The sequence below is a fragment of the Mizuhopecten yessoensis genome, unplaced genomic scaffold (genome assembly GCF_002113885.1).
Source record: "Mizuhopecten yessoensis strain PY_sf001 unplaced genomic scaffold, ASM211388v2 scaffold7987, whole genome shotgun sequence".
Lineage (NCBI taxonomy): Eukaryota > Metazoa > Mollusca > Bivalvia > Pectinida > Pectinidae > Mizuhopecten > Mizuhopecten yessoensis.
In genome coordinates, this window is record NW_018407322.1 from 811,122 (window position 1) to 824,179 (window position 13,058).

The window sequence follows — 13,058 nt, forward strand, 5'->3', positions numbered from 1 at the left end:
TAGTATTGGGTGGTATTGGGTAGTATTGGGTCATAGTCACGGCAATTCGGTGATGTTTTCGGCACCAAATCGCATATTTCCCGATAAAATATGACAGATGGAAGTAAATAACGTCTACAAAGGTGATATTTCACAGTAATAAAGAAGTATTTGGTTCATAACTGGATAGTATGGGGTAGTATTGGGTGGTATTGGGTAGTATTGGGTGGTATTGGGTAGTATTGGGTAATTAGACGCGCCCATCGGCAGAGTGTACTGGACCCGATATATGCTGGATGATTACCAATAATGAGAGGCTGTGCCCAACCTGTTCAAATACGCCTATACAGCAAACGGAGACCAAGACAGGCAAAACTGAACATCTGTTTTTCCACGGCCGCTGTGGCTAATCCTAAATAATGTCAAAAGACAAGTGGGCTTTGTTGAACACCATAATATTAGTAAAGAAGACCATAATATTAGTAAAAAATGTGCATTGAACAGCATGGTAACAGACGGGTGGGCTATTCTTGAGTTACGTACTGGACGTATACTTCCTGTATCTCCTGGCCGTCTCCATCTGCCCTCTCCACAACTCGACATTCTTGTATTTGGTTTTCTTGCACGGCTTCGACGCAAATACTGACTCCTGCCGCCGCCATATTTTTCAATATGAAGAGCTAGGCATACGATTTTCGTAAAAAAAAACAGTTTTATCCATCATCACGAAAACCCCCATAATCGGATTTTATTAATGAAATTTGAGGTAAATAACATTGGTTGTAAAGTGTAAGAGTCAATTTAGATTGAATTAACAAAAACATTCGAAACTAAATGATAGCCACCAAACTTGCAGATTTTTTGTTCATTTTTATGTCATTAGTTTTTTTATATTCCATGTGCTTTTAATAAAAATGTTCGCATTTTTCGTTTGTTTTTCTCTTTGTTGTATATATTCCCTATTTACTGAGAAATGAAAATAACATTGATAAAAGGTTTAGTTCGAAATTTCCGGATTTTCACTTTTCTTGGTTTCTATTATTAGTGCGGCCCAATGGTGATTGGAATGCGTGCCAAATGTCAGTTTCAAGAAATGCATATTACTGTAGCTCAAGTGCATTTTGACACAAGGCGACACCATTGATGTCCGCTCATGCACGTAGTTTTCTTATTCGTATTTCAGATTCCCGACTACGTGAAAAACGCTCAGGTAAATAGTGTGGTTGTCGAAATGCTTGTATGTATCAATGTTGTCAACATAAACAATGGAACTGGAAGTAACATCACGTTGTATAATGCACCCCTTATCAAAAAGTCATTTTCCAAATCATTGAGTAAGTTTTTGTGTACTCCTAACTTTAAATTATTCCATTAAATTTTAAAATCAACAAATATTGAACCGATCATGAACTAATTTAAAGAAAAAAGATGAATTGCAGTGTTTTCATACTTGTGGTTGTGAGTCCGAATAAGCAGTTAACATATATATAAATTAACGATATTAGTATCGGTGTTGATTATTTGATAATTGGTGATTTGAAATTAATATGAAAGTTTTAAAAGGTGTGTTAGTGGATATAGCACTTGCCTTTTACAGCATTTTGACCAACTCTTCATATTTTTACTGTTTAACGTTTCAATATGTATGTGTATTTTGTAAAAAATTCTTGTTATGTATTTTGTTCTTTACATGTGTTTGTCGAAATACAAGCTCTTCGTAGCTTATGTTGTATGTTTATAATATTCGACGTAAAATAAAGCTTCTGTATCTGTATTCTGTATCTGTAAACAATCCCCAATAGTCAACAATACAACCCTTCCTTGCCAATACTAACTTTTGGCTGTCCTGTGTGTTCAAACCGGTGCCCTTGAGTCACCCAAGTGATGAATCCTAACTAGTCCTCTCTAAACATTCCTTACATACGTCTGCACTGTCCTCACATCAATACATCGATCACGGTCAAATGCTGTACCTCTGTATATTATGATAGGCACCCTATACCCCACTTACATGCGCACACGGACAGTTATTGCTCCAACCTTGGAGTCTTTGTCCTTTTGTGGAAGAAGAAGAAGACGGCTGGGGTGTTATTATTAAAATTCTCCGATCAGACATGAAGAAGTATATGGATCACTTGTCACACAACAATGTTTTTTTTTTTTTGATACTCCATTTCTCTCTCACATTACAATGTATTGCGTGCTACCATCCAGGCCATCAAGAGTGATTAATTTAGGTTGATAATCGTTTTTTTGTATTAAAATTAAATATAGTTGAAATATTTAAATCTTTTGATAGTATTTCCATGTTAAATACAATGTGTAGCAAACAGACTGGATCGATCCCTGGCGACCAGGTAGCTCAATTGGTTAGAGCGTCTGTCTAGAGTTCAGAGGGTCCCGTATTTGAACCTCAGTCTAGCTGTTGCATTTCTCTTTTTCCTGTTACACAATGTAATAATTGATGCTGTTGTTTTGTGTTACCTAGTTAGTTTGCCTATGCCTCGTGAGCATAGATATAGTAAATATATGCCTCCCATGTTACCATGGCCACCTATAGGTACACATACACAGATATATCCATGTAGATTTCCATGAGCTAAGTGCAAGTTCATACTGATTTACATGTGCACTGCAGCTGTGTACAATTCCACTAGCTTGACACTCCTGGCTAGTAGATTTTACGTCAGGGCTATTGCTAATTTTTCCGCAGATACTTTGAAAATATATATATAGGTCAGACTAGAAGAATTTTTCAAGATCTGTCTGTGGGCCTTTGGATATGAATGTCACTGGTTCATCTTTCCACACATAATTAGGAAGACGGTAGATTGATTTTCTTTTCATTTGTTGTTGATACAGGACTAACAACCTACAAGGAACAATTGCAACTAATTAAAACCTCTCTCACCCTTTCTTACTTTTGCCATTTTAATATTTGTACATGAGAAACAACAAATATATCATCACATAAAAATTGCACTTACACATTTACATGATATAAATTCTATATCAATACAGAATACGTTTGATTTATTCAGAAATAAATTAAACATACCAGCTATAATTTTGATACCAAACCCCTTCACTAGGGTCGGAGCCATTACCAAAGTATGTGAAGAGTAGGAATCTGCATGTGCAAGGGTTTATATATAGGAGTACTGAATAGAAGAAACTCTCAACCAATCATCTTGCATGCTACACCCACATGACAATTACAATGCAACACATTACAATACCAGTACAATGCAGCATACCTAGGTCACCCTTCTTTAGCTGACGTCACAAACACATTATACAGACACAGATAATCAATCTTGTGACATGAAGTTGTCCCCCCACCCCTGATCAGCTAATTAGGTTACTTTAATCTAACTTGTTATCTGATGGTTTCATCAGATTAGCCCTGTCAGGCTTCTAAGCTATGTAAATATTTTAAACCATGGAATGTCACACTTCAATAATAACTGTAACTTGATCCTTTCATTCCAGCCATATCCCTTTGTTTTTCAGGTAGATGTATTTGATCAATCGCCATGATGGAAGAACTGATGCAACGGATCTTGCCTCCAGACATTTATAGACGTAGGCTGTCCTTTCACCATAGTCCAACTTGACAGAGTTGTTTCAGAAATCACCACACCATTAAAAAAAGTACATTAGTATTCTAGGAAGATTGGAAAGTTATCAAACATTAAACAAAATGGGCACAGGAATACCTTTGTTGAACGAATACAAGCGAGACTTTTTCTACAAGCGTCTCCCTCAGACCATCCTTGGAGGCCCTAAATTGAAGCTTGGTTATGAGGCGCCAGTGTATGTGTATCTGAACCAGGTGTTGTTGTTTATCATCCCCTTTCTGATAGGGGGTGTATTCACCCTCCTTGTGGAGCTGGGTACAGTGACAGATTACATTGCCGTGATTGTGTATGGATGCCTCATATTTGTCTTTGTGCTTGTAACACAGATCTTATCTACAGCTGTCCAGCTTCAGGGTTCATCTGACTTACCTTTTCCCACCAAGAAAAATCTACTTGCTCAGGATGATGAAGTTGACTTTTTCTCATGTTGTGGTGTGGAGACGTTTGAATTTGTTGCACCTAAGAAAAAATTCATTGTAAACATAGTACTGCATTCCTTGGTGGGGGGCTGTATGTGTGGATTTGCCTTGTGGTACCTACTCCCTACAACCCTAGGGGATCTATACAGCTACAACACTGGAGTGACTGTCATACTTTACAGCTTTGGCTGGATCACTCTCTGTGTTGCGCAGTACCCTCTCACTGTAGCAGCCCCTCCAGAGCCTGCCACATATAGGACTTTGGACAGCTGGGAGTTGTCTCCCCTGATGCGACCCTTTTATGTGTTTTTGTGTATTACATTTCATCTTCTGTACAGGTAAGTTCAAAGCTACAAACTTTGAACAGTTGTGTACAATTCCACTTGCCCAAACCCATTTTATGTCATGGTTAGTGTCTTGGTGAAGAGTTTGTTTATCTATAATGAGTCATATAGTTTAGCATGATTTATAGGAATTTTAGGTCACCTAAGCCAAAGGCTCATTACAACAAGCTATTATTTCTCATGAGTAATTCATTCATTCAAATGCTTTTTAGTGTTTTTTCTTGCTGACATGATAGAAAACTTACATGCATTAACAAAAACATTATACTGTATAGTACATCTCAGGTGACAGTTAATTATAATGCTCTTGGGCCTCTTGCTCAAACTCTGCCTGATGATAAATACACTAAATGTGAAATAGTAGATCCCTATTGCAGGTAGCAGATAAAAGGGCATTATAGATTTACTTCATTATTTCATTTTATTCATTATTTCATTATCATATCATCAAACAAAATCTCATTAGAATAAAAGTAAGTGAATTAATATCATAAACATATTTTCAATATCACAGCATTGACTATCATATCAGTATGTCATTTATAAAATAAATCTAATTTGAATCATTGCACGATGCTTACATGTGGATGTCCGCTCATTTGTTTGTCTTTTCAGGTTCCTATCCACAGTGTTCTTGTCCACAGACCAAACTCTCCATGTCATCTTCTCATTCTTGCCATTATTATGGATGCTTGGAATATTACCTCCCCTAGACGCCGTCTTCTACTGGCTGTTCGAACAAGTGCATGTGCACCTTCTTGGAGGGTCAACAAGTGCAACTGGTGTTCGGTGAGTTATACTAATCTTTTTTAATCATCTGTAAAAACCTATTCAAATACACCTCTTGGTTTTATCCACCACATGATACACCTTAGGGGAGGCAACTCTAATATTTTTCATGCAACTTATATACCACAAACAGCAATAGAACTGACAATTTTGAATAAATATATCTCTTTATAATGATATTTTATGAACTGAAGTAGTGCCTCTTTTTTTTAAAGTTAACATTGATGAATTAATGAAAACAATGATTTGCCAAGTTGTCAAAAGATGTACAAATTATATATATAAAACATTTTGAGAAATCCCTTTACTTTCCAAGACCATTTTGTATTTGCAAGTCCTAAAAGAATGTTATGTTTGAATGTGCTGCATCTGTACTTTCACTTTCTAACACATGTATAAAAAGTGAAGTTTTGGATTTCACTTTTATTATTGATATTGTTTAGTTAAAATATACTGGTAAGTTTTTGGTTTTTTTGTTGATTCTAAAACAGTTTTTGTTTTTTTTGTTGATTCTAAAACACCAAAATATAAGTGTATCAGAGTTTTGTGATGTTATTGTACCTGTTTCATCCTCCTTTTCTTTCAGACTAGTGGTAATGTTGACACTGTCCCTAGGTGTGTACCTGGGGGCCTACTTTATCTCAGCGAGTCTGGGGTCAGTACTGATATCAGCTGTGTGTGGCTACCTCCTCAGCACAGATCTGGGCGGCCTCGGGGACCAGGTGCACACCTTCATACATACCCGTAACAAGGTGGCCTCGGGTAGTCACGATGCCAGCAACTCCAACCACAACTGTCAGTTTCTGTGGAAATGGCGACCACTGGAGTTTCTTTACCACTTCATCATGTTGGCGATTGTTGGAGTTTTATCAGGACTCGTCAATTACAATGTGACAAATGATGACAGTGTTTGGAGAATCCTCGGATATGTAATTATTGGATTGTGTGTGATGGAAAAGATTGTGCGAGATATCCAGAGTGTATACATTGTGCTAGGGTTGTGGAGAAATATGTTATATCCACCAACAGCTACCCGGACAAACTTGTTTAAAGATAGAAAAAGAAAATTAAAACCATTAGGTGTTCTTCGAAGGATAATTGTAAACTGGGGTAAGTAGTAATAATGCCAATGAAATGTTCAGTGATCTAGTTTTTATTGGAGATCAGTTTTACAGCATACATGTATATTATTTTTCAATCTTTCGAAAAACGTCTGTTTGACCGGTGTTTCAACTCTAAACCGCTGAAAACAACTTACTAAGCCGGAATGTGCTGAATCAGTAAAGTCAAATGTCAAAAATCATAGACATATTTGAAATGTCGCCCAGTTGCACTCTAATGCTGCAGGCAGTCAGGTAACATGTTTACCCATTCAGCCCCTTATTGGATGTTAAAATGGGGTCAATGTCGCCCCCTTCGTCTCTGTTCTGTGAATCCCCTAATTCCCTCCTAACTCAGATTGATTCTTTGATTTCCTCTTTGTTTGACAATTCATATCAAACTGATGAATCTTATTCCGAATATTATTTCTATCAAGAATTATATGGGCACAGGATTTTTTTATGAAAAAAAGGAAAAAATGACATTGAAATATGTTTGCTGTAAGTGAAATGGCAACATCATATCATGGCTGTACTGTATGTTGTTCATTTCAGTGGCTTTTCCTGGCTTGTTAGGCCTAGTACAGTATAGTGTCTTATTTCAGTGGCTTTTCCTAGCTTGTTATGCCTAGTACAGTATAGTGTCTTATTTGAGTGACTTTTCCTAGCTTGTTATGCCTAGTACAGTATAGTGTCTTATTTCAGTGTCTTTTCCTAGCTTGTTATGCCTAGTACAGTATAGTGTCTTATTTCTGTGGCTTTTCCTAGCTTTTTATGCCTAGTACAGTATAGTGTCTTACATTTATTTCAGTGGCTCCACTGGTCATGTTGGCTTATTGTTCTTTACTGGTGACCAGTACTGACCCGACCAGTAAATCCTTGCGGTCAAATCTGGCTACATATACATCAGTCTGGTACATTTTTGGTGTGGTCAGAGTTTTTCGTTGGGTATGTATACATAATTTATCATTAATGTTTTGAATAAGTAACTATTATATTGTATTGTATTTTGTGTAAAAATAGTGAGTATCGGTATTTAAAAACTATAAATGAAACTGATGGTTGTCGGGTGGCGCTGTGAGTTCCGCACTTGCCTTTCACTAAGGCGGCCGGTGTTCGATTCCCTGATCGGATGTGAACAAGTATGGGGTCACCTGCCGACCATGTGGATTTTCTCAGGGTACTCCGGTTTCCTCCCATATTAAGACCCCTGCTAACATTCGGGCAAACCAGAGTGATTAATATAAGTTGAAATAACTTGTTTCATAATTGTTGTAAACAAAATAAGTTATTTATTTATTTAAAGTGATGATGCTCAAGAATGAAGATAAGAAAAAGGGAACATAACCTTAACTTGGACAGTAATTACAGATTACCACTATTTCATATATCACTGCTACCAATTGCTTAATTATTTTGTATTTTGTAAATTTGCTGTTGTAGGTCTGGCAGAGCACGACCAACTCACTGCTTGAGCTGTCAATTACACACCTCATCCTAGTCACTCTTAGCACCAACTCAACAGTTATAGAGTTTGGGTTGCCCATTCTCTCACTTATCATAGGGCTGTGTAGAGACAGATTCTTCCAGTTCTTGAACAAATTATATTTTTGTTTGTCTCTTTTGATATCATCTTGGACGGACAAGAAACAGCGTCGAGGGTCAACAGCTGTCATCCTTTTCCTGTCCATTGTTCTGTTCCCTGTGGTGCTGGGTATAATACTAGTGGCCACGGCCTTGTCTGCCCCCCTCCTACCTCTGTTCACTTTGCCAGTCTTCTTCATCACTTTTCCACGCCCTAGTAAATTCTGGCCTGAAGCTGTTGGAGCCTCAGCAAATGTGTGTGCTGATTCCATGTTTTACCGACAGTTTGCTCCGAAATTTGCTGAAGTCTTGAGAACAGCATTTGCAGATGGGAGTTTAGGTATGTATGAAAGGGATTGAATAAGGTAACTTAAACGAAGTTAAATTGATATTACAGTAAAATACATATTTTCCCAGAGAATATCTGGTAGCCTAGTATATATACATTGTTACTATGAATTACCTCTAGACTGTTTATAATAAGACAGAGAGAATGTTTAAAGGTGGCCTATTGAATACCATATATGTTTAAGGTGTGTGACAGAATACCAATATTTTCATAAATACCAAGTTCAAGTGCACGTGGTATATGGAGTATTTTGACATATAAGTGAAATATGTATATAGTATTTATGAGAAACCATTCCATATTCTGTTATTTACAAATTGTTTGTCTCAGAGTCTTTTCTTTTCACTACCTGTAGTGTAAAACATCATTCTGATGTTGATTGATTTATCCAGTGAAAATTTTCCAATTTTCATTGCTGAAAGTATATGACTTATTTTTTCATGTTAATTCACAAGAAGAGTCCTAAATTCAGATACCATGGGAATATTCTGACATATTTGAACAAGAAACATGCATTCATTGTTGTCTATTTAGCTTTTAAAAATCAAAACACTCTTGAATAAACTTTTTTAAAACACAATTGCAATATTAGGTAAATAAACACAAATTTAAGGCATTTATTTTGTGTCTATCATGTATAACTACTGTGTTGTAGGTGAGCCAGTGCCAGGCAATCACTATCTGGTGAGGTTCCAGGACCGTCTGGCCTGGGTACAGATCTTAGAGCGAGGCTGTGGATACTGCACAGTCAACATCAAGGGTCTGGAGCTACAGGAGACGTCCTGTCACACGGCCGAGGCTGCCAGACTCGATGACATCTTTGAGGAAGCTTTTGAACGTGAGCGAGGGTTTGCACTTGGGTCACTGAACCAGTATCCCTTACACACCCTTACACCCGTGGATGCAGCATATGTCCACACTTACTCTGATGCCAGAAACGTGCTGACAGGAATCATAGATAGTCCCGATAGTTATCAGACCACAATGACAGCTTTTTCTAAAAGTTTAGTGTGGGTACTACTGCATCATGTGAACCGTTCAAAATGCAGCACCACCCCACCGTTTGTGGACCAGGACAGTGATAGTGGTTGTGACTCGTCAGAGGGCAAAGAGAAAATGGAGATGGAGGAAATCAACCATAACCTAGAGACTATGAACAATAACTTGTCACCCCCTACAGCCCCACGGAGAGTGGTTGGGGCCACCTCCAGGACAGAGACTAAAACTGTGGATACGGTAGTCACGGTTAACAAACCTCCGATAGTGAAGCGGCAGACATCATGGACATCTATAGATAGTTTTGCCGACAGCTTGTGGTCAGATGATGGAATCCTTGATAACAAGACTATCAAAAACACTTCTCAGAAGTCCAATGTTCAAGCATATCCATCTATAGATAACTCAAAGAGTAAAAACAAACTTTCCAATGATAAGGATGACTTAGATGATTTGTTTGAGGAGTTAGACTTTGGTTTACCTGCTTCAGATATTACAAAGCCAAAGCAGGTGCTACAGCCAACTTTCACAACCTTCAAGTCCTCCTCTAAAAACGGGGCCATGGGTAACAACTCTATATACAAACCTGTCACTAACCTGGCCGGCTCCCCCGACTTTAAATGTCCTCATTCGTTCCACATTAGTGTGCCTGCACGGTGGCGTGAGTTGCCAGTGGAGTATTCTCAGCTGTCTCGGTACCTGGACAAGTTCCCTAGGGAGTGGTACCGCTTTGTCCTAGGGACACTAGACTGGTCAGTCACGGGGCAGTCCAAGGAGAAAGTGGCTCTAGATGTTGGCCAAGATGATACTCTTATGAACTGCTATGCACAGCTAGTCATGGCATGCTACTCCATATTTGATGCTCAAGGTAAAAAATAAATTGCATACATTTAAGCTTACAATATGGATTTTAATTGAAATGTTCTTGTTACCTTTACACAAATGTAATTGAAATATTCTCAGATAGTTGGATATTAGTTTATTCTTCATTATTTGTAACAGATAATTTATGACCGCAACAATTGCTAAATTTAGTTGCGATAGTGACTTATAATGACAGTAGCAATAGGTAAATGAAGTTACACTAGTGACTTGTGATATCAGCAACACTGGGTTAATAGACTTACATTAGTGCTTCATCATCGTTAACAGAAATTTGTTTGTCTAGTGTCCTACAGTCCTGCCAGCACCCTATACAAGTACTACACAGGTGATCTCCCCTGGAACGCCATGTTGGATTGGTTATCAGAGGACAAGGAGCTGCATACTCTCGTCCTCAAGTGCTTCAGGTATACCAGTTTGTAATTGTACATGAGACATCGCTTTGGTACTGTAACTGATTTGTAACTTTCAGAGAAACACAGTAAAAATGTGCTGACTTTTGACTGTGCTAATTATAATACTGTTATACATGACATGTACATTGTATTTACTATATTGACTGTTGGCCGTGTAGAATATGTTAACATGTATATTGTACATTGTATGGAGCTTTTGGTTGTGTTGTATTGTGCATGTCCTGAAATACTAAAATATGTAAGGCATAATAGCAAGAAAATAAAGATGACTTAAGGAAGTAGGTATATGATCACTAGACAGTGGACAATAGGTGTACATCTCCCATAGCCTTCAAGGTCAAGTTGGTCAATAAGAACTGGTCAGATAGGAAATTGTTAGAAGTTGTCTTGGCCATCAGCAACTTACAAAAAACAAATGTACATGTGTGAGCAATCGCCTTGAATGTCATACAGACCTGCGTTTTGGATTTTTACTACCATAAAACTGTACATCATACCTTCATTTTAATAAGCATTATATAATAATCAAATTAGTAATTGTCAGGATCTTCAAAGTTAGAGATTATTTAAAGTTCTTTACACAATACATGAATCACCAAATCTTCTGTAGCTAACACACACGTAAGCAAGATATCTGTGTCTGTTGGGCTAGTGTCAAATGTCAAGGTCACACCAGCTTTGATCTCAGACATTCTGTACTTGTTTGTACCTGTAGGTAATTTTTTCTGTGTCTATTGTAATAGGACGTCGGTGGGGATAGCCTGTCCAGCGTCGGTAGATGAAAGTGATCGTATAGTAATTTAGGTTTTCCCCCAAATTATCGACAAACTGACCAGCGGCAATCCACCAAGAATGTCCCGCTGTGTCCGTCTGTACAGTCAGACACAGGTCCGTCAGATGTGGAGGAGTCTCTGAGTTATAAATCAATCAACACCTTGTTTCAATGTTAACTAACGTTTATTAGAGAAAAGAATGAAGGGTAGTGAACCTATATATATTAGCCCCCACATGGTAAAATAAGGCCTATAGGTAAATGTAACTATTCTACAACGGTGAAAACCACCCTCTCCCGGAACACTGAAATACGTCAAGCTAACCAGCCTTAACCTTACCCTAACGTTCCCTAACGTGGGTGTACTGCTTTCAGTACATCGGTAGCACTGTTTTCAGCGCCTCGGTGGAGGGGTTTTCCCCTCCTGGTATAGCCGACTTTCCAGCCACGCAAGTCCCCGATTTTGCTCGTGCATCCGCTTTTATACCCCAGCCTCCTGGCCCTATGTAACATATATCGGACACCCATTCTGATTGGCTTAATCTATGGTGTATGCGCAGTGAACCCTGAACCGCTTCCGGTAACTCCCCAAAATCTGGTTGTCTCAAAAGTAAACACCCATGTAAACAAATAGACTGCACCAGTGATATCGCTACATACGCCGATAGAATAGCCGTACCGAATCTTTAGTTACACTAGGATGGCAATAAAGGGATACACATAGAAAGCAGTAAAACAAACACTTAGGCTAGAAACCTGTTTTCCCACACCATATACACAATTTTTATTTGTTTGCACCTGTTAGTTACGTGTATTTGTTTGTAGGTAATATGTGTTTCTTCCTATAGGTAAGGTGTATTTGTTGGTATCTGTAAGTAACATGTATTTGTTTGTACCTATAAGTACCGTGTATTTGTTTGTACCTGTAAGTACTGTGTATTTGTTGGTACCTATAAGTACTGTGTATTTGTTTGTACCTATAAGTACCTAGTATTTGCTTGTACCTATAAGTACCTAGTATTTGTTTGTACCTGTAAGTATTGTGTATTTGTTTGTACCTGTAAGTACCGTGTATTTGTTTGTACCTGTAAGTACCGTGTATTTGTTTGTACCTATAAGTACTGTGTGTTTGTTTGTACCTGTAAGTACCGTGTATTTGTTTGTACCTGTAAGTACCGTGTATTTGTTTGTACCTATAAGTACCGTGTATTTTTTTGTACCTGTAAGTACGGTGTATTTGTTGGTATCTATAAGTACTGTGTGTGTGTTTGTACCTATAAGTACCGGGTATTTGTTTGTACCTGTAAGTACTGTGTATTTGTTTGTACCTATAAGTACCGTGTTTTTGTTTGTACCTGTAAGTACTGTGTATTTGTTGGTACCTATAAGTACCGTGTATTTGTTTGTACCTGTAGATATGGGTTCAAGCTGATGTTGGACCAGATGTTGCTGGGAGAGGTCACCTCACCAGAGGAGCTACAGGAGTACATGGAGGAATATGACCGGGATTGGTATATTGGGCTGGAGTCTGATGAGCAGTGGAATTCTGCTGTACTGGCTAGTAAACCCAATCTCTTCTCTCTTGGTCATAACAATCAACAGGTATTACCTCTATAACAAAAGAAATCTCTCTCCTGTAATTCTAACTATCAGTAGATATTAAACTCTGCAACAGAGTAAGTCTCTTATCTCTGTATCATAATTAACAGCATCATACATTCACTAACAAGATAATCTGTTTTGTAGTAATCATCACCTTTAATACTCAATAGAAAGCCCCCCCCCCC

The 13,058-nt window shown here is 38.0% G+C and overlaps 2 protein-coding genes across 2 annotated transcripts in view; one reads left to right on the forward strand and one right to left on the reverse strand.

The window, feature by feature from the left end:
• LOC110454662 (mediator of RNA polymerase II transcription subunit 17-like) overlaps positions 1-641 on the reverse strand; it is a 16,495-nt gene extending 15,854 nt beyond the window's left edge. The window contains exon 1 of the mRNA XM_021504296.1: positions 523-641. Coding sequence (XP_021359971.1) covers positions 523-641 — 119 coding nt within the window. The remainder of the gene's footprint in view (positions 1-522) is intronic.
• Positions 642-1,034: 393 nt separating this feature from the next.
• The window catches only part of LOC110454659 (pecanex-like protein 4), an 18,724-nt gene continuing 6,700 nt past the window's right edge, over positions 1,035-13,058 (forward strand). The window contains exons 1-9 of the mRNA XM_021504292.1: positions 1,035-1,189; positions 3,493-4,377; positions 4,999-5,172; positions 5,759-6,282; positions 7,084-7,220; positions 7,716-8,196; positions 8,861-10,069; positions 10,370-10,490; positions 12,687-12,873. Coding sequence (XP_021359967.1) covers positions 3,683-4,377; positions 4,999-5,172; positions 5,759-6,282; positions 7,084-7,220; positions 7,716-8,196; positions 8,861-10,069; positions 10,370-10,490; positions 12,687-12,873 — 3,528 coding nt within the window. The 5' untranslated portion in view covers positions 1,035-1,189; positions 3,493-3,682. The remainder of the gene's footprint in view (positions 1,190-3,492; positions 4,378-4,998; positions 5,173-5,758; positions 6,283-7,083; positions 7,221-7,715; positions 8,197-8,860; positions 10,070-10,369; positions 10,491-12,686; positions 12,874-13,058) is intronic.